General features: G+C 45.2%; 1 protein-coding gene across 6 annotated transcripts; it reads right to left on the reverse strand.

Moving 5' to 3' along the window:
• Positions 1–278: 278 nt before the first annotated feature.
• On the reverse strand, positions 279–13311 carry LOC310690527 (uncharacterized protein). Of its 6 annotated transcripts, none has more exons than XM_083469628.1 (9): positions 12679–13311; positions 10905–10987; positions 8952–9108; positions 7499–7660; positions 5357–5482; positions 4512–4735; positions 2770–2915; positions 1780–2697; positions 279–1063 (listed from the first exon to the last, which is right to left on the reverse strand). In XM_083469628.1, exons 1-9 carry the CDS (start codon positions 13258–13260, stop codon positions 1044–1046), a joined length of 2418 nt encoding a protein of 805 aa, XP_083325754.1. In that variant the 5' UTR covers positions 13261–13311; the 3' UTR covers positions 279–1043. The 6 variants fall into 6 exon arrangements, with proteins under 6 accessions (XP_083325754.1, XP_083325755.1, XP_083325753.1 ...); XM_083469629.1 differs by having other exon boundaries at positions 1780–2172; positions 2284–2915; positions 12679–13310; XM_083469627.1 differs by having other exon boundaries at positions 1780–2517; positions 2590–2915; positions 12679–13308.
• Between the last annotated feature and the right edge of the window lie 6511 nt (positions 13312–19822).

Raw genomic sequence — 19822 nt, forward strand, 5'->3', positions numbered from 1 at the left:
GCCCAGGAGCCAAAGACCTGAAACCATTATTCTACCCCTATGTGGCTAGGCTGTTTGTCACAAGGGGGGTGTGTGTGAGAGAGAGAGAGAGAGAGAGAGATCAGCTTGGTGGCAATGCCTCCATTCCCAAATGCTGCGAGACTTTGAGAAGGAGCACACTTCTGAAACTTTTTAGAATGAACATTCAGCTGCCTTTCCAACTCTGTACCTCATGGTTGCAAAACAGCCAGGCAGCCAGAAGCAACATTTGTGAAACAGAATCACTTTGGAAACCCAGATTCCCGATTGCTTTATGCAGAAGTAAACTTTTATTAGAGGTGCAAGCACAGAGAAGATTGCAGAGAATGGGAAAAGCAGGTGTACATCAGTGGCAGGAAGGGAATCCATCATGTACACACCCTTTATGTCCTTGCCACCTACACGAGAGAGGTTAGACGATGTGGGACTCCAATTTGTTTATGAAAATCCAAATGTATATTCACCTAAGTTTTCTGAGCTTTCTTGATCACATATGCTGTGATGGCAGATATAGGTTGGGGCAAGTTAATCTACTTAAGGGTTTAGTTTCTTTCTTTTTAAGTGAAATTTCAAAAGTATAATAAATTTTTGAAATGTAAGAAGATTCTAATTCAAAACCTCTGCTTAATTCCGAAGGCGTGTGCCATTTCATTTCAGGTATGTTAAAGCGCACATTTTGTTATGCATATTGGCTTCCGTTGCAGCACTATTTTGGACAATATTTGGACATAGCCTTGTATATGCCGATTTAACATGTAGAATGTCCCTTTTCTTGCTTTGCAGCTCAGTCTAAAGATGGTACCCAACAAGGCTGCAGCAACTAAGTACATCTGGAAAATGTTATAGAATCATATAGTTTTGGAAGGGACACCAAAGGCTGCGGGGGGAGAGGCATGCATTTGGGACCGGCCCCACTGACTTCATGCTATCAGCAGTATCGGTCAAATGGAAGAAGAATTGTTTCTTGCTCTTTGCTCTTGCTTCAATCCGTTCTTTTATTTGGAAGAGGGAGATGTCGTCATGCCTTAATACGTCGGTGAATAGTCTATTGAAAGAGAGAGGAACATGTTTCTGCATTTTAAAGGCTCAGTGGTCACCAATGAACCACTCAGGAACAAGACCGAGATAGAGTCGGAGAAACCACACATAGCCCGAAACCTTAGCACACTTTCTGGCCTTTCTGGCTTCTCCCATTTCTTCCATTGTTACTCCTCTTTCTAACATTCTGCCCCACTCAAGTAACTCTAGAAAACAAAGGATGGGAGATCAGGGCTCCCGAGGGTTGTGCAGAGCTTCCTGAAGCCTGGAGAGCGAGAGGGGTCGGTGCTCACCAACCCCTCTCGCTCTCCAGGCTTCAGCGAAAGCCTGTATTCTCCCCATACGACGCACCCAGATTTCCCCTTCATTTTTGGAGGGGGGAAAGTGCGTCCTATAGGGCGAAAAATATGGTATGTATACACACAGTTGTATACATCCTGTTACAGAAATGCATAGATTGAGAAAGGTTAAATCAATGTTTCCTAGACAAGAAAGACTGGTTACAGGAAGTTCAGAACCTTTAAACACCTTTAAACAAAAACTTTTCTTTCTGCAAAGATTATGCAGGCATGAGATTTTTAGTTGATGGTGTCTGATTTTTAATTTTTTAATTGTTTTTATTATATATAGTTACTATTGTAAACTGCTTTGATCATTTTTGTTTGTTTGTTTGTTTTAAAAAATAAAATAAATAAATAATAAACATGGTATGGTTCTTCTTACCTTGCTCTTCGTAAGAGCCAGACTGGGATTGGGTGGATGAATGGCTGTGACATAATGAAGGCCTGCTTTGAGATGAGGGAGAAGATTGATAATGGCCACCACTTCCTCCAGAACTTCCTCCTTGTGAAATTCCACCAGGTGATTGTCTTCCTCCACTTCCTCCTCCTCTAGAACTTCCTCCTTGTGAAATTCCACCAGGAGATTGCTGGCCTCCACTTCCTCCTCCTCTAGAACTTCCTCCATATGACATTCCACCAGGAGATTGCTGGCCTCCACTTCCTCCTCCTCTAGAACTTCCTCCTTGAGAAATTCCACCAGGAGATTGTCGACCTCCACTAGAGCTTCCTCCATATGACATTCCACCAGGAGATTGCTGGCCTCCACTTCCTCCTCCTCTAGAACTTCCTCCTTGTGAAATTCCACCAGGCGATTGTCCTCCTCCACTTCCTCCTCCTCTAGAACTTCCTCCTTGAGAAATTCCACCAGGAGATTGTCGTCCTCCACTAGAGCTTCCTCCATATGACATTCCACCAGGAGATTGCTGGCCTCCACTTCCTCCTCCTCTAGAACTTCCTCCTTGTGAAATTCCACCAGGCGATTGTCCTCCTCCACTTCCTCCTCCTCTAGAACTTCCTCCTTGAGAAATTCCACCAGGGGATTGTCCTCCTCCACTACCTCCTCCTCTAGAACTTCCTCCTTGTGAAATTCCACCAGGCGATTGTCCTCCTCCACTACCTCCTCCTCTAGAACTTCCTCCTTGTGAAATTCCACCAGACGATTGTCCTCCTCCACTTCCTCCTCCTCTAGAACTTCCTCCTTGTGAAATTCCACCAGGAGATTGCTGGCCTCCACTTCCTCCTCCTCTAGAGCTTCCTCCATATGACATTCCACCAGGAGATTGCTGGCCTCCACTTCCTCCTCCTCTAGAGCTTCCTCCATATGACATTCCACCAGGAGATTGCTGGCCTCCACTTCCTCCTCCTCTAGAACTTCCTCCATATGACATTCCACCAGGAGATTGCTGGCCTCCACTTCCTCCTCCTCTAGAACTTCCTCCATATGACATTCCACCAGATGATCGTCCTCCTCCTGAACTTCCACCAGATGATCCACCTCCTCCTTGCCCTATATCAGCCCTTTGATAAATAAAAAGAGGTGTTATTTTAGATGGGGGAAGAGGGATATCAGCTGCATGATTTGACAGAAGCTACTCTTTTGTATTTATATCATTTTTTTGCTCTATCATTGTGCCCCAGCCTGAATCAAATAACGTGGGTGATAAAGAGTACAGTGATATTTTGAGCAGATTGCCCAAGTTCATATTTGTTTGCCAAAATTTAAACACACTGGGATGGCTGCGACTAAGTACGTCAACTCCTTGATATCAATGTGAAAAGTTAGCCATGGCTTATTTTATTCAAAACATAACTATGCTTCATCAGAAGATTCCAGGGTAGTCCACAAAAGTGGGGAAACAATTCACACAATATATATACAACTATAAACAAAACAGCAACAAACTTAAGCTTCATTGATTTCGGTGGGATCTAAGCAGAACAGTCTGGATCGAAAGCAAATCTTCTAATTTAGAGTTCCCGCTACCCAACATCCCTCATTACGGATGCTGTTGAATGCCGAAGGTTTGTGGTGTGAGGGACGGGAAGTTTAAAAGTAAAATATTTGACAGGTTAATGATATTTAGTGCAGTTGCCTTCTATGACACCAAGAAAACGTACAATTTAACGTCTACCCCACAAAACATAATCCCTAGGCTACCTGTACTTTATGGCATCAATTTATCTCACCAGGCACGAAAGTGCAGGAAAGTCTCTTATTTGAGGAAGAAGTGTATATTTAGATATTCAAAAGGATTTCAGGAAGCAGCAGAGCAAAAATTGTTCAAGTTTGCGACTACAGATTCACTGGATCAAAATCTGGCATGGACCTGGGGTCAAAACTGGGATTGGGTAGAAATTATAGAACAGGAGATGTGCCCACCCTCCTCCCTGGCCCTAGAACCAGTAAAGGACATGTCTACTATGGCATGGCATTTTTAGCTGGATTTACCACTGAGTACCAACCAGTCTGGGACACGGGTGGCGCTGTGGTCTAAACCACAGAGCCTAGGGCTTGCCTATCAGAAGGTCGGCGGTTCGAATCCCCGCAACAGGGTGAGCTCCCATTGTTCGGTCCCTGCTCCTGCCAACCTAGCAGTTTGAAAGCACGTCAAAGGGCAAGTAGATAAATAGGTACCACTCCGGCGGGAAGGGAAACAGCGTTTCCGTGCAATGCTCTGGTTCGCCAGAAGTGGCTTAGTCATGCTGGCCAGATGACCCAGAAGCTGTACACCGTTTCCCTCGCCCAGTAAAGCGAGATGTGCGCCGCAACCCCAGAGTCGTTCGTGACTGGACCTGACGATCAGGGGCCCCTTTACTTTTACCAGCCAGTCTGGTCCAGTGAATAGGGTTGTAGAGTGGGGTCTGAAAATTTCAATTGTCAGTTGCAGTTCCTCAATCTATGATCCAGTTTCAAAGGTTTGTTGTGAAAGTGAATCAAGAGGTCATAAAGAGCCTTGCAGGAGAATAAGCGCTCAAGAGGTTTAATGCGTAAAAATTGCAAGTTTTCGGGAGAGATGTTCTCCAGGAGAAGCTTCTCAGGGGCCATTTCTCCCACAATCCTATAAATAGCAATGGGCGTATTATTTGACTCATTCCTGTGTGAATTCTACATACGCAAGGTGCTTCCCTTCCTCAAGCAGTTGACGGTACTGGTTGATCTCCCCCTCCAGATGGGTCTTGATGCCAAGGAGTGTCTGGTACTCCTGGCTTTGATTCTGGATCTCATACTTAATACTGGCCAGCTCGTGTTCCAGGGGCTCAACAAGGCTCACGATCTGCTGCAGCTGCATGTTGTAGCGTCCTTCTGTGTCGTTCAGGTTGTTTTGCAGAGACTGGAGCTGCAAAGCAAATACAAAGCCTTCAAGAGCAGGGGCAAAACATAGGCCTAGCTTTCTTCATTCATTCCTGCATATCAGGTGTGGGGACCATTTGACCCTTCAGATGTTGCTGAACAACTTCCATCAGCCCTAGCAAGCATGGCCAATGGCCAGGGCTGATGGAAGATTTAGAACAGCAACATGGGGGGGGGGCAAAGTGTCCCCACTCCTGTTCCACATTAGGTGTCAGGTCTAGTGTTATGTACTGAAGTTCTCACCCTGGGCCAGCAGGGGGATACTGTAGATATATTTTACTCAGGTCCACATATGCAAATAAGGGATCAAAAGTGGCGTTTAGTGATTGGATAGTTACAGAAAGTTGTTACAGTTACGTTGTACTGGAGCTCTATATAAGCAGGCTGGCTGAGCACTTCAGTTCAGTTCTGTTCTGGCCTGTGAATAAACAAGAGCTGTTTGAAGAATCGCGGTGTCGTCTGATATGTTCACCCACGACTTAACATCTAGCATAGCCTTCTTTCTGGTATGGTGTGAAGCTGCATTGCACCAAAAAATCCCAACGGCTTCAAGCAACTGAGACTAGTTCTACGGAACGATGATGCAGAATTGGAAGCTGTGACTCACTAAACTGATCTGTGACTGCAGCTCAATTTCCAGGGTTTGATATTGCTGACTGAGCTCCATCACTTCTTTGCTACCGGTCCCAATCTCCTGGTCGCTCGACTTTTCTTGCTGACGAGATTCCTCCATCTGGAAAACACAAACAGAGGGCCATGAATCGGGCCTTCTGCAAGTATACACATTCCAAAACAAAGTGGGCGCAAATGAGCAGAATGTGTTGTGCAAAACAGAGGAATGGCAACTTTGCTGGATTTTCATAGTTGTTCCTATGCAGACACTTGAAATAATGGACAATTTGTTTATTTCCCCCTGCCCAAACTTAATAAATATCGTTAATTTAAAAGATGGGAATATTTGTGTTTTTCACACTTCGGTAACGATGTATTTTTTTCAATAATATTTCTAAACATGCAATGCGTATGTTACTAACCTCGTCTCAAATCTTAATGCAGTGGTACCTTGGAAGTCAAACGTAATCCGTTTCGGAAGTCCATACAACTTCCAAAATGTTTGGAAACCAAGGTGCAGGCAATTTTTTAACATTTGATGAATTATTGTATTTTAATCTTTTGTTGGAAGCCACCCAGAGTGGCTGGGGAAACCCAGCCGGATGGGCGGGGTATAAACAATAAAGTGTTGTTGTTGTTGTTACGATTGGCTGCAGGAAGCTCCTGCAGCCAATCGGAAGCTGTGGAAGCCCCATCGGACATTTGGGTTCCAAAGAACATTCGCAAACCAGAACACTCACTTCCAGATTTGCGGTGTTCGGGAGCCAAAATGTTCAGGTTTCAAGGTATATAAGAAGGCTGCCAGGTCAGAACAGAGGCCCATCAAATTCAGGTTCCAATTTCTTACAGGGGCCAAACAGATCCCTATAGGAAGCCCACAAGTAAGCCATGAGCACAGTGGCACTCTCCCTTCCTGTGGTTTCAGAGTCATATAGTATTCAGAGTCACATGACCTCCAATAGAGGAAGTAGAACCTAGCCATCAGGGTTATTACCATTCCCCTCTTGCTGATAGCCTCGTCCTCTTTCAAAGCCACCCAAGCTGGTTTGCCATCCCTGCCTGCGGTGGGAGCCTGTTCCCTAGTTCAATTACACACTGGGTTTTCAACGGTTGAAGTGAGGGCACTTGGGGAAAGCACTGGGAAGGTATTATTTTATACGCGGAGTGCTAAAGGCATACTTACACTATAAAGCTACATCAATTTGATTCAGTTTCCTAAAGAACTTGGGAACTGTAGCTCAGCCAGGGCACTGAACATCTTCTGATAATGATCCCTAGTGTCAGATGGCTGTTGCGGTTGCTCAAGAGTAACCAGGCAGGACTCCAACTTGTGTTTTGCAGGCTTTATTTTGGTGCAAACTATTTACAGTGAAGAGCCCCACAGATCATGTCTGGCTCAATCGCTAGCAGAATCTGGGAGTGGTCTTTTATTGGACCTCCCCCAACATAACAGTTCCGTTACCCCCAACCCTCTCCTCCCCTCTTTGCCCCTTAGGCTACTGCACAGGATGGGCAATGGCAAGGGCGTGTTTCCCTCCTGTCTGGCTTACTCAGGCGCGGTGTTAAGGCTCCCACCAGCATTCTCTGGTCCTTGCACCTCTTCCCCACTGGAGGTGGGGCTTTCCTCCTGGATAGCTCAGTTGGTTAGACCATGGTGCTGATAACACCAAGGTTGCAGGTTCAATCCCTGTATGGACCAGCTGCATATTCCTGCATTACAGGGGGTTGGACTAGATGACCCTCAGGGTCCCTTCCAACTCTACAGTGCTATGATTCCTCCCTGGAAGAGGAACTGCTTTGCAAGATTTTCAGAGGCTCCCTGTAACGCAACTGCCCTTCTATTTCTCGCCTTTGAGCTGATCGCAGTTCCCTGACACCTAGCCTCCTGCATACAATTTGATTTCTCAAGACTTCCAGGGCGGCGAGCTGGGGAATGACGATTGAATCAATTTATGACTGTGCTACAGATTCCAGTGTTTGCTCCCCACACAGCTACCTACAAATAGGCAAGCAATTGGGTACCTTTTCCTTGTCTCTGACCCCTAATGATTTAAAATTCTTTCTTTCTTTTAGAGCTGGGGTAGGCTGCGAAGAAGCATCCTTTGACCCTGTTCACTGCACTCCCGGGGTTACTCACCTTCGCCTCATACCATTGTTCGACCTCTCTGCGGTTTTGCTGAATGATCTGTTCATATTCATGTCTCAGATCATCCAGTCTCTTTTTCAGATCCTCTCCAGGCTTGGAATCAACCTCAACAGTGACATCCCCACCGGACTGGTGTTGCATACTGTTCTTTACCTGCATGTCCAAAACAAATAAAACATTGAGACCCTCCCAGCACACACAGTGGGCACACTTCCTTAGGCACACTGATGTGCAAATGGTTTTCTGAGTCGGTGGATGGCGGGTGCTCATTATTGAGAGCATTTGTACCCCACGCTTCAGCCAAAAAGACTTCCAGAGTGACTCACATACAGTCAGTTAAAACAAGACAGTCCCTGTCCACAGGCTTGCAATAAATAAATAAAAGACACACGAGAAAATGGACAGGGAGGGAAGAGGGGGAAACAAAACTCAGGCACCAATTCTCAAACAGCTTTTCTTATCATGACCAGCTAGCACAGTTCTAAATATTAAAGAATATTTAGAAAACTATGGAATAAAAGGAAACAACTTGGCAGAATTAGACTGATCCCTGTATTGTATAAATATAAGTTCGTAGGGAGGTAAAAAGAAACTATATAAGAAATATGTAACTGTGATGTATAAAGTAATGGGTAGAGAAAGTACAGTGAGATTAATTGGAAGTCAGTTTTAAATTTCTTCTCTATAAGTTTTATAATTGTGTTCAGTATCAGGAGTATATATGATGATAATTATATTAATTTTCTTATATCTTATAGTGTGGTGGTTTGTTTGATTTTTCTGTTATTTGATTGATTGATTGATTGATTGATTGATTGTATGTTTGTTTACTTGTATGCACGTCTGTTTTCTCATAAATGTATTTATTTTAAATTAATAAAGATAGAAGAAACAGGTCAGGGGCAAGAGGGATGTGATGTAGCGGGGCTGTGATGGAGTAAATTCTGCTTCCCATCTCTCCCACTGACATAGTCACATTCAAAGTGATGGAGCGTATCTCATTCAAAGCAATGGAGTGTGGCCAGACTGCATCCTTCTTTGAGCTCATGTTTGACTGGGCATTGAAATGTGCAGCAATTTCACGCCCACAATTCCCAATTCTGCCAAAGCTATGCACACACTATGTGCAAAATTGATGGGTTTCTGGGGAGCCGGGGGGGGGGAATCCTTTGTGGGCAGGATCCTGAACCTTGCCTAGGAGTTAGCAGTTCGCTCCTCCGTTTTAAAGTTCCCAAGAGTTATCACCAGGCCAGAGCCGCTGTGTCCTTTATTCCCATACCTAGTGGGAAATAAGCTGCTGGTATATTCTGGGATTTCACAAAAATATTGGAAGATCCCAGCACAGGGAGGAAGAAGATGTAAACTTCCTTTCTGAAATTTAACACGTGTCTTCCAAAGGCCTTGGGTTTCGTTCCAGGCAAGAGGGGGGGTGGGCGGCTCTTACTTCACTGTGGTTTTTCTTAAGATGGCTCAGCTCTTCCTGCAGGGATTCATACTCCATCTCCAGGTCAGACTTTTCCAAAGTCAGCTTATCCAAAAGCGGACGTAAACCTTGCAGATCAGCCTCTACGCTTTGGAGAAGACCAGCCTCTGTATCATACCTAAGAAAGCCAAGGAAGTTAGTCTGAAAGGCAACAAAGGCACAATCTGCAGTGATCCATTCTGTTTGCGACAAAACTATTTGGTTGCTGTTGTTTCAAACGTCTCTCAGGGACCAATCCTAAATTCCAGGGATGCCAACAGGATTTCCAGAGGCTGGTACACTGGATGTGGATTGAGCTACCTGCATCTTCTTGCCCCCCAACCTCACTGCCATCAATTGATAGGAACTTCTGTTTCTATACATGTGTCCAGCTTAGCCTAGCCTACCTAACTGGGTTGTTGTAAAGAGAAAAGGGGGGAGGGAGCGTAATTTACACAACCTTGGGCCCCTGAGAGGAAAAGCAAGGCAGGAATGCAAGCTTCTTGTATTAATTTCCAAGGCCCTAAGTATTTAAGGTCCAGGATACCTCAAGCACTGCCTAATTCCTTACGTCTCTGCCCAATCACAGAGGTCTTTGGGAAAGTCACTTGAACGGCCGGGAGGAAAAATAAGATAGAAATATAAAACTGCACGCAGCAAATGCTCAAAGCAAAACACACACATTTTGTCATCCTGATAAAATACCATTGTTTTGAAGTATAGTCTATGGGAATTTGCTGTAGCTGCAAATATATTTAATGATTTTATGGTTTCATTTGCTGATATTGTTTATGGAACCAGAGTGGTTTAACCATCAATCCCTCTTCCCAGGGATTATTTTATACATACATACATACAGTGGTACCTCTGGTTACGTACTTAATTCATTCCGGAGGTCTGTTCTTAACCTGAAACTGTTCTTAACCTGAAGCACCACTTTAGCTAATGGGGCCTCCTGCTGCTGCTGCGCCGCCACTGCACAATTTCTGTTCTCATCCTGAAGCAAAGTTCTTAACCCAAGGTAATATTTCTGGGTTAGCAGAGTCTGTAACCTGAAGCGTATGTAACCTGAAGCGTATGTAACCCGAGGTGCCACTGTACCTACATGCATACATACAAACCCCACCCATCTGGCTGTGTTTCCCCAGCCACCCTGAGTGGCTCCCAATAGAATATCAATATCAACAATAACAACAGCGATAAAAGGTCAAACATTAAAAGCTTCCCTAAACTTGCCTTCAGATGTCTTCTAAACATTTATTTCCTTGACATATGATGGGAGGGCGTTCCACAGGGTGGGCGCCACTACCGAGAAGGCCCTCTGCCTGGTTCCCTGTAACCTCACTTCTCACAATGAGGGAACCGCCAGAAGGCCCTCGGAGCTGGACCTCAGTGTCCAGGGTGAACGATGTGGAGTTCTGGGAATAATAGCTTCATGCAGTGCTTTTTTTCTATATATATAAAAACCGCTTAGGGGTACTCTCATTTTCCTACTCATATTGAAATACTGCCCCTCAATGAGGCCAAACTTAGATTCACAAAATGTTAAGGGGTATGCGTGCCTCTGTGTACCCCCAGGAAAAGAAGCACTGGCTTTATGAGAGGAATAGGGGTCTCCTAAGAGCTCACAGCAGTGGCGTAGCGTGGGTTGTCAGCACCCGGGGCAAGGCAAGTAATTTGCGCCCCCTAACCCGTGGATTTGCGCCCCCTAACCCGTGGATTTGCGCCCCCTAACCCTAACCCCCAGATGTTGCGCCCGGTGCGGCCGGCCCCCCTGCACCCCCCACGCTACGCCACTGGCTCACAGCACCCTTAATAAACTACAGTTCCCAGGATTCTTTGAGAGAAGGCATGGCTGTTTAAAGTGGTATAAGAGCATGGGCGTGGATGTGGCCTAATAGGAAGCAACGCTGTATACATATGGGTGGGGCTTACTTCATCTTGAAGTCATTAGCAGCCATCTTTGTGTTATCGATGTCCAGGAGCATCTTGTTACTCTCGGCCACCGCATCAACCAGCTGCAAGAAGGGGAAAGGGCACATTTGGTTGCTAAGGATTTGGGACCACCATATTTCCCACAGGGATACAAAGGGAAGAAATACCTGATTCAAAACATCACTTTAAAATCATCATCATCATGATGTATGGAAAGCTGACACTCTGATTGGCATTCTGGTTGTTGCCATTAGTGCTTAACTAGATGTTATTTAAAACTTGTGGCCGCCATCGAGCCACAGCTCTTCCCCACATTCCCCACATTTCATTGAAGCAGTCGTGCTTTCCTCTAGGATACTACAAGCTGATGGGACCTCAAGCAAGCCAATTCATTCTCCTTCTCATTCTGTAGGGTGGCATTCAACAAAGTAGATCTGCAGGTGTAAGAATTTCCACTTTCGCTATGGAGCTTCCTCTCCTACGCACCCCGCACCCTTCCCAAATCTGCTCCAGAGGAAAACTCCAGAACAGATTTAGGGAGGCTCACAGGATATAAAGGGAGGGGAGAGGTAGGGGAAGTGCTTAGAAAGTAGAGGCAATTTTTATCTCTTTTAGTATTTTAGCTTTTGTATGTTTCAAAGTAGGGTTGTTATTTTTTCTTAATTTTTTACCTTTTGCAAACCCCTCCCCCCCATCAAGCGGTACATAAATTTTATGGAAAACTACATGCAATAAAGTAAAATACTAGCTGCTGGAAACGGCAAAATGGGAGAATGTCATTGCACTCGTGGTTTTTCCACTGGCATCTATGAGAACAGGATGCTGCAAGAGGTGAGCCTTTTGCCTGTTCCAGCAAGGCCTTTATTATATTCTTATGTCCCTCCCCATTGTGATCTGAACAAAACAGACATGTCACTAGGGGTGGATCTACACACGGGGGGGGGGGGGACTCTATAAAAAGTAAGAAATTAAATCGTTATAACAACAGAAAAAAACCGCTATGGGAAATCACTTAGATAATTTTTTTTGCTCACCACCACCATCTGGTGTTGCATGTTTATAATGCAGCCAAAACGCTGTTTCTTGACTAATGTAGCTGAGTCCTAGGTGCCTTAAGGGAAAAGTATTCACTGGCACCAGTGAGGGTTGGTATGTGACAATAATCTTCTTTAAAAAAACCAATGGAAACTTTTCCCCAAGGCTCTATTTTAGTCATAGATCTGTTCCCTGATTTTTTCTTTTTGTGAATTGTTTTTAAACACACACAAACACACAACTCACATCAAAATTGTGCACATTTTATATACATTCTACCCCTAAAGTAACACGTTTTTTAATTCTTATTTTTAAAAAAACCACTTTCCCTAAAATACACATTTCTCCACATGTATAAATCTGGAATAAGTTAATATGGTTTGGTTCTCTTTAAAATGTCAACCATTTGGAGTCCTCCTTCATCCTTGCTGTTGAGCAGTTCTCACAATCCATTCACCATAATCCCCATTCTACTGGATTTGAGAAGATGTTGCCTGCTTAGTTGGAGCCCAAAGAGAAGCCCCTCTCCCAGAGTCAAAACAGATGGGAAAGGGCGAATGAAACTTTATTTGCGTCAGCCACTGGCCATAGCAACCAAAGAACACTGGGATGTACGCAGAACAAAATAAAAAGTCGATTATATAAAACACTTTTAGGGTCCTGAATCAGCAATCGAATAGTGGACCTTACTCGGATTGCGCCAGCTAGAAACTCTGACGGGGAAGGACGATTACGCTACCTCGTGGGAGAGCTTGTCAATCTCGTCGTAGTAAGAGCTGTAGTCTTTCGGTGTGCCGCTCTGCCCATGCTTCCGATGCCACTCTTCGATCAGGTGCTCCAGCTGGTTGTTCTCTGCTTCCAGGTTCCGCACCTGGTCGAGGTAAGAGGCCAGGCGGTCGTTGAGGTTCTGCATGGTGCTTTTCTCATTGTTGGAGAGGAACCCAGCATCGTCGCCACCACCAAACCCAAACCCCCCAGAGCTGCCTCCAAAGCCGCCGCCACTAAAGCCACCGCCACCAAAGCCGCCGCCACCAAAACCACCGCCACCAAAGCCACTCCCACCACTGAAGCCACTCCCACCCCCATAGCTATGCCCACCACCAAACCCACCACCAAAGCCTCCAGGCATGCTATGGCATATCCCCCCTCCAGAGCCTGATCTTCCTCCGCTATAACTTCCACCAGAAAACCCTTGATTGTTTCTCATGGAGGAAGTGTTTCTCCTAGAGGAGACTGAGGAAGACCCTCCTCCTCCACTGCCACCACCACCACCACCACCACAGCTAGATGTCTGCTTGAAGCTCGAGATACAGCTCATCATGACGGCTCCGTGGGGATTCTGTCCAAAGCGATCTTTATTTATACCTTCTACTCCAGGTGTTTCTCCATCCTATGTGGGTTTGTCTGGCTTTATTTGCTGATCCCCGGCATGATTTGCCAAAGGAGACTGTCATTATTTCGAACAATCCCAGTCTGTGTGAGTTTGTTTGTTTGTTTAAAATTCCAACGGTGTAATTTTCACCTGGGTGGCTCCGTGTTTCGTTCTGATCACTTCCACGATTTTACACCCCAAGTGTCTCCTGCAAGTTTGGACTTAGCCTCCTTCAGCCCTGCAATAACATGAAAATTGCAACAAGGATTATTTGAGATCTATGGGTAGAATTGCAATTTCATACAGCCTGCTTGGCCCACATAAGTGACCTCCTAGAGAGGGACTTGAAAGTTGAAACGGAAGAGTCATAAAATTGTACAGGTCAGCCTTCGCCTACCTGTGTTCTTCAGATGCTGTTGGACTCCAACTCCCATCAGCACCAGGTAATCTGGCAACTGTCAGGCATGGTGGTAGTTTTAGTCTAATGACATCCAGAGAAAGAGAGAGAGCTTAATATATTTAATATTTTATTGTTTAATATATTTATGCCCCATCTTTCCCCAAAGCTGGAATTCGGGTTGGCTTACAATATTTAAAAACATCATTATGAAATACAAAGTAACAAAAACAAACTACAGTGGTACCTCAGGTTAAGTACTTAATTTGTTCCAGAGGTCCGTTCTTAACCTGAAACTGTTCTTAACCTGAAGCACCACTTTAGCTAATGGGGCCTCCCGCTTCTGCCATGCCACTGGCACGAGATTTCTGTTCTCATCCTGAATCAAAGTTCTTAACCTGAGGTACTATTTCTGGGTTAGCGGAATCTGTAACCTGAAGCGTATGTAACCTGAAGCATATGTTACCCGAGGTACTACTGTAGTTAAAAACAGTAAGTAAACTAGGGCTGCCATACATTCAGAATTTCCTGGGCATAGCTGGGATTCATTCATCGAAAATGGCGTCAGGGAGGAATTTTTGAAAATGGCTGCCCATATCGGAAGTGTTGCTCAACAACTTTTGAGTCCAGATTTTCACTTTTCGAAATATGGCAACCCTGAAGGAAGCTACGTCAAAGCTCATTTAAAGCGAGCAATTAAAAACAGTTTGCCCTGATAGTGGCCCAGTTGTCAGCATCATCTGCACCTTAATTTTCAAAGGCCTGTTTGAAAAGGAAAGTCTTAGCCGGCTGGTGGAAGGACAGCAAAGAGGAGCCAGTCTGACTTCTCTTGGGAGGAAATTCCACAATATGGGAGCAGCCACTGAAAAGACCCTCTCTCTCTCTCTCTCTCTCTCCCCCCCCTCTCTCTCAGAGGCGCTGAGTTCCGCCCAACATGGAACATGGGTGGAGCTTGTCGCATACACATGATGCCACACATGTGAGACACATGTACGATGTCACACACAGTGGGAGGAGGCCATGAGACCTGCTGAGGCCCGTCGCCACCATGAGGAGGTCTGACCCCACCGCCACTGTGGGGTGCCCGCCAAGGCCCGCCACCACTATAGGGAGGCCAGTAGGGCCCAGTTTCCACAGGAAGGCCTGCCAATATCTGGTCCCTCAAGATGGGGGGGGGAGCTCAACCCCGTCCCCCATACTTTGGGGGGCCAACATGTCCTCAGCCCCAGAGTTGGCACCTATGCTCTCATGCCACCACCAACCACGCCACTAATGTTGATGGGACGGAGAGAAGGTGCTCACTTGAGAATGTTAGTACCTGGGCAGGGTCATATAGGGACATATGATTTTTCAGGTAGCCTGGGCCCAAACTATTACAGTGGTACCTTGGTTCTCAAATGCCTTGGTATTCAAACGCCTTGGTCCTCAAACGCCGAAAACCCAGAAGTAAGTGTTCTGGTTTTTGAATGTTTTTCAGAAGCCGAATATCCGATGTGGCTGTCGGCTATTGTCTGCCGGGCGCCTACATCAATCAGAAGCTGCACCTTGGTTTTTGAACATTTCAGAAGTCAAACAAACTTCCAGAGTGAATTAAGTTTGGCGTTTTTGTTTTTGCTATTTATTTTGCATTTTTTGTTTTTAAGGCTTTTTCGGTTAATTTGTTTTTGCGAATGTGTGGAACTCAGTTCAGCTATTGATTGATTGATTGATTGATTGATTGTGTGACTGTGGAAATGAATACCCCCCCCCATCCAAACAATGACTATCATCAGCACAGGTAAGGGGGGGAAATAATTTTAATTTTTATCACCTACAATACTGTCTTATTTATTTCATAGTACAATACATTGATTATTGCTTTCCTTTTATGTATCAGTGGTCTGGTTAGATAGTAAAATTCATGTTAAATTGCTGTTTTAGGGGTTGTTTTTAAAAGTCTGGAACAGATTAATTTGTTTTGCATTACTTTATATGGGAAAGCGCGCCGTGGTTTTGGAAAGCTTTGGTTTCGGAACGGACTTCTGGAACGGATTAAGTTTGAGAACCAAGGTACCACTGTATACCCAGCTTTTCAGATAAGATTGGCTCCCTGAGTGAGTTACAATTAAAAGTCCCCATGAGATACAATGTAAATAAGCAAGTGTGGTTTTGCAAGTGGTGGAGAGAAGAGGAGGGGAGCTGAAGTTTAGGTGTTCTCCAAGCCTATTATGCATTGCTGATTGACAGAATGATTGCTAGCTTAGATACTCTTTGGGTGGCCTGTTCTATAAGGCTGGGGCCATGACAGCAAAACGAAAGCCCTGCTCTAAAGCAACTTCCTTGGCTAATGTGATGCTGAAACTAAGCACCCACATGGAATTCTTGAGGAGGAGGGTTCTGGATTCCTGATCATTTCTCCTGTCAGGATTCTTTCCGAGAGAGAGCCACGTGGGTGCCTAGTTTCTGCGTGCAAAGGAATCACTCCAAAAGCATTCATATGCAAATTGCATCTTTTGTGAGAAAGAACCCCCCAGTCTCAGATTCCCCATTTGGAAAATGTGCTTAAAAGTATTTATCTTCTCCTCAGAGCTACTGTGGGTGTGAATGAGCTGAAGAGTGCTCAGTATTATATATTAATATAAGAATGGTGTTGTCAAATCAAGGCATGATGGAAAGCCTGAAAAGGGCAATGGGAAAGTTTCATGTTACAGTGGTACCTCAGGTTAAGAACTTAATTTGTTCCGGAGGTCCGTTCTTAACCTGAAGCTGTTCTTAACCTGAAGCACCACTTTAGCTAATGGGGCCTCCTGCTGCCGCTGCGCCGCCGGAGCACAATTTCTGTTCTCATCCTGAAGCAAAGTTCTTAACCCGAGGTACTATTTCTGGGCTGGCGGAGTCTGTAACCTGAAGCGTATGTAACCTGAAGCGTCTGTAACCTGAGGTACTGCGCACATGTGAAGCTTTTCCAGTTAAATGGGCGACATGTGCTTCCTGGAAGTGGCCCGCTTTTTCTGCTAGATGAAGACTGGGGGAGAGTGGGAGACTCAGCCTTCCTTAACTTGCTGCCTTTCCAGTGCTGCTGGACTACGACTCCCATCATCCCTGGCCATTGGCCATGTTGACTGTGACTGATAGGAGTTGGGGTCCAATACAACTGAGTCCTCTGCAATGGAGGGATTCTTATTTTGTCTGGGGCTCTCGGGAAGACCAGTGCTCTCCCTCAGGATGTAGTGATGACTACTAACTTGGATGGCTTTGGATGGAAAATTCATGGAGAAGACTATTAATCGCTAGTTGCCATGACGGCAATCCTCTGCTTCCAAGGTCTGAGGCTGTAATGCTTCTAAAAGCTGGTTGGCGGAAGCTGCAGTAGGGCAGAGTGTTTTTGTGCTCAAGTCCTGATTGCTGATTTTCTGTGGGTATCTGGTTGGCCACTGGATGCTGGACTAGATAAGCCATTGGCCTGATCCACCAGGGGCCTTCTTGTGTTCTTCTGTGGTTCTTCTAACCTTCCCAAGAACAGAGGAATCTATGGAGCAGAGGTGAAACTGAAGGCTGGAGATGTTGTTGATGATGATGATCATCATCATCTTGCTGTTATTGTAGTTGTTACAGTGGTACCTTGGGTTACATATGCTTCAGGTTACAGACGCTTCAGGTTACAGACTCCGCTAACCCAGAAATAGTACCTCGGGTTAAGAACTTTACCTCAGGATGAGAACAGAAATCATGCGGTGGTGATGCAGCAGCAGCGGGAGGCCCCATTAGCTAAAGTGGTACCTCAGGTTAAGAACAGTTTCAGGTTAAGAACGGACCTCCAGAACGAATTAAGTACTTAACACGAGGTATCACTGTACTTGCCTTTCTTCACTGCTCATCAATTTTTGGGAAAGGGCAGTCACACGTGTCCTCAATGGCCCTCAAAATCATGGAACTGTCCAGGGATCATAAGGAGAGTTATGATCAGAAGAGTCTTTGAGCTGGTTAGTTGACATGAAATGGTCATTATGGCTTTAAATGACACACAGCAGCCACTGTTTGTCCTCACATGGCTGGAACCTGTGACACCTACCATCACTGTGGCTTTCACCTTCAGTTTGTGTATATTTTTAACCTTTGGAATGACAAAAGTAGCTTCAGCAAATCTGTATATGCTCCACTTGAGATCTTGATCACAGGCCTGCAGGACTGCCCCCCTGTTCCCCATGGGGACACTCAACAACCGGCATTTGGACAGATAATAGCCAGGTAATAACAATCTGGCTCTTTTAAAGACCTGTGTTTTGTATACTCCTGTACAGTAGTAGCTGGTTTTATATCAATAGATGACTTCAGCAGTGCCTTCACCTGCCTAGGCAGTGTGTTTAGAAAAGCTGTCATAATTATATTTTGGAAGCGTGCTGCAGATGATTTGTGGTCATGCTTCGTTGTCATTGGGTGTCTGCCTGGCACTGAGCAGCAAGAGTTACCTGTTGCTACTACAAGAAACTTCCTGGCTGCACAAGACTTGGTTTGTGTTTCCAGGCTGTGGTTAGACTAAAATAGTTTGAGAAGTCTTGGTGAGCACATACTTGAAAAGTGCACTCCAGCTAATCAGTCAAAGAAAACCCAGGCAGGTGCTGCAACCTTTCACATCCATGTTTCAAAACACAAGGGAACGCGGAAATGTTTCCTACTCAAAAGTAAGGTCGCCTCCAGACTGTCAATGCTTTGGAAGAGGGATTCGAGAGGATGCCAGGGTTTTAGGTTTGTGCAATTAAAGTGGATTAAAGAGTTCTGTCACCTTGGTGCAACAAATCCACTTTTCAGGTGTTTTGTTTGCAGTTAGGAAACTGATGAGGACATGTACTGAAATGTGTGGGATGAGCAAACAATTAACGAGAAGATGTGCAAACAGCTTGCAGGCAAATCAGGAGGGATGTGCGATGGATGCTCATTGCGGTACAACCTCCTTGCAAACAGATTGGAACAAATGCTCAGTAAAAACTGGCGAGAGAGAGAGAGATGGAATAATAGAATCCTTGAGCTGGAAAGAACCCTGAGGATGATTTTGTCCAGTCTTTCCCAAACTTGGGTCTCCAGCTGCTTTTGGACTACAATTCCCATCCCAATGACTTTAAAAAGGATTGGAAACCTTTTAAGATATATATATTGGATGCGGGTGGCACTGTGGGTAAAACCTCAGCGCCTAGGACTTGCCAATCGTCAGGTCGGCGGTTCGAATCCCCGCAGCGGGGTGCGCTCCCGTTGCTCGGTCCCAGCGCCTGCCAACCTAGCAGTTCGAAAGCACCCCCGGGTGCAAGTAGATAAATAGGGACCGCTTACTAGCGGGAAGGTAAACGGCGTTTCTGTATGCTGCACTGGCTCGCCAGATGCAGCTTGTCACGCTGGCCACATGACCCGGAAGTGTCTGCCGACAGCGCTGGCCCCCGGCCTCTTAAGTGAGATGGGCGCACAACCCTAGAGTCGGACACGACTGGCCCGTACAGACAGGGGTACCTTTACCTTTACCTTTAAGATATATATACAGAAGCAATACACTGAAATGAACTCACTTGCAGGATTTGAGTAATACACTTACAATGAACAAATACAAACAGTAAATACAAATAGGGACTAAGTGGTTAAGAACAGATTAGGAAAGGAATTTATTTTAGAATAGAAGGTACGCAAAATTATATGCAGAACGGAAATAATATACTCTAAACCAGAAAGGGAAGTTGGGGGGAGTCGGGGGAGGGGGGTTAAACTGAATATGTAAAATGTAATCTAAATTTTCTGAATATGTTAAAATTTGGTGAAAAACCTCAATAAAAAATATTTACACAAAAAAACCCCAACACAATTCCCACCATCCCTGACTGCTGGTCTTGTTAGCTAGAGATGGTGGGAGTTGTAGTCCAAAACCAGCTGGCGACCCGAGTTTGGGAAACACTGATCTACTTGATTTTCTTCTGTTTGTAAACACAAATGTTCTGTATCTGAGGGGTTGTGTGGGGCTGCTTCTGTCTGTTGTTCCAGGCCATATGGCGTGATTGGCTTTATATGTTTTGAGTACCGTATTTTTTGCTCTATAAGACGCACCAGACCATAAGACGCACCTAGTTTTTGGAGGAGGAAAACAAGGGGAAAAAA

The sequence above is a fragment of the Podarcis liolepis genome (assembly GCF_965112155.1).
Source record: "Podarcis liolepis genome assembly, chromosome: 13".
NCBI lineage: Eukaryota > Metazoa > Chordata > Lepidosauria > Squamata > Lacertidae > Podarcis > Podarcis liolepis.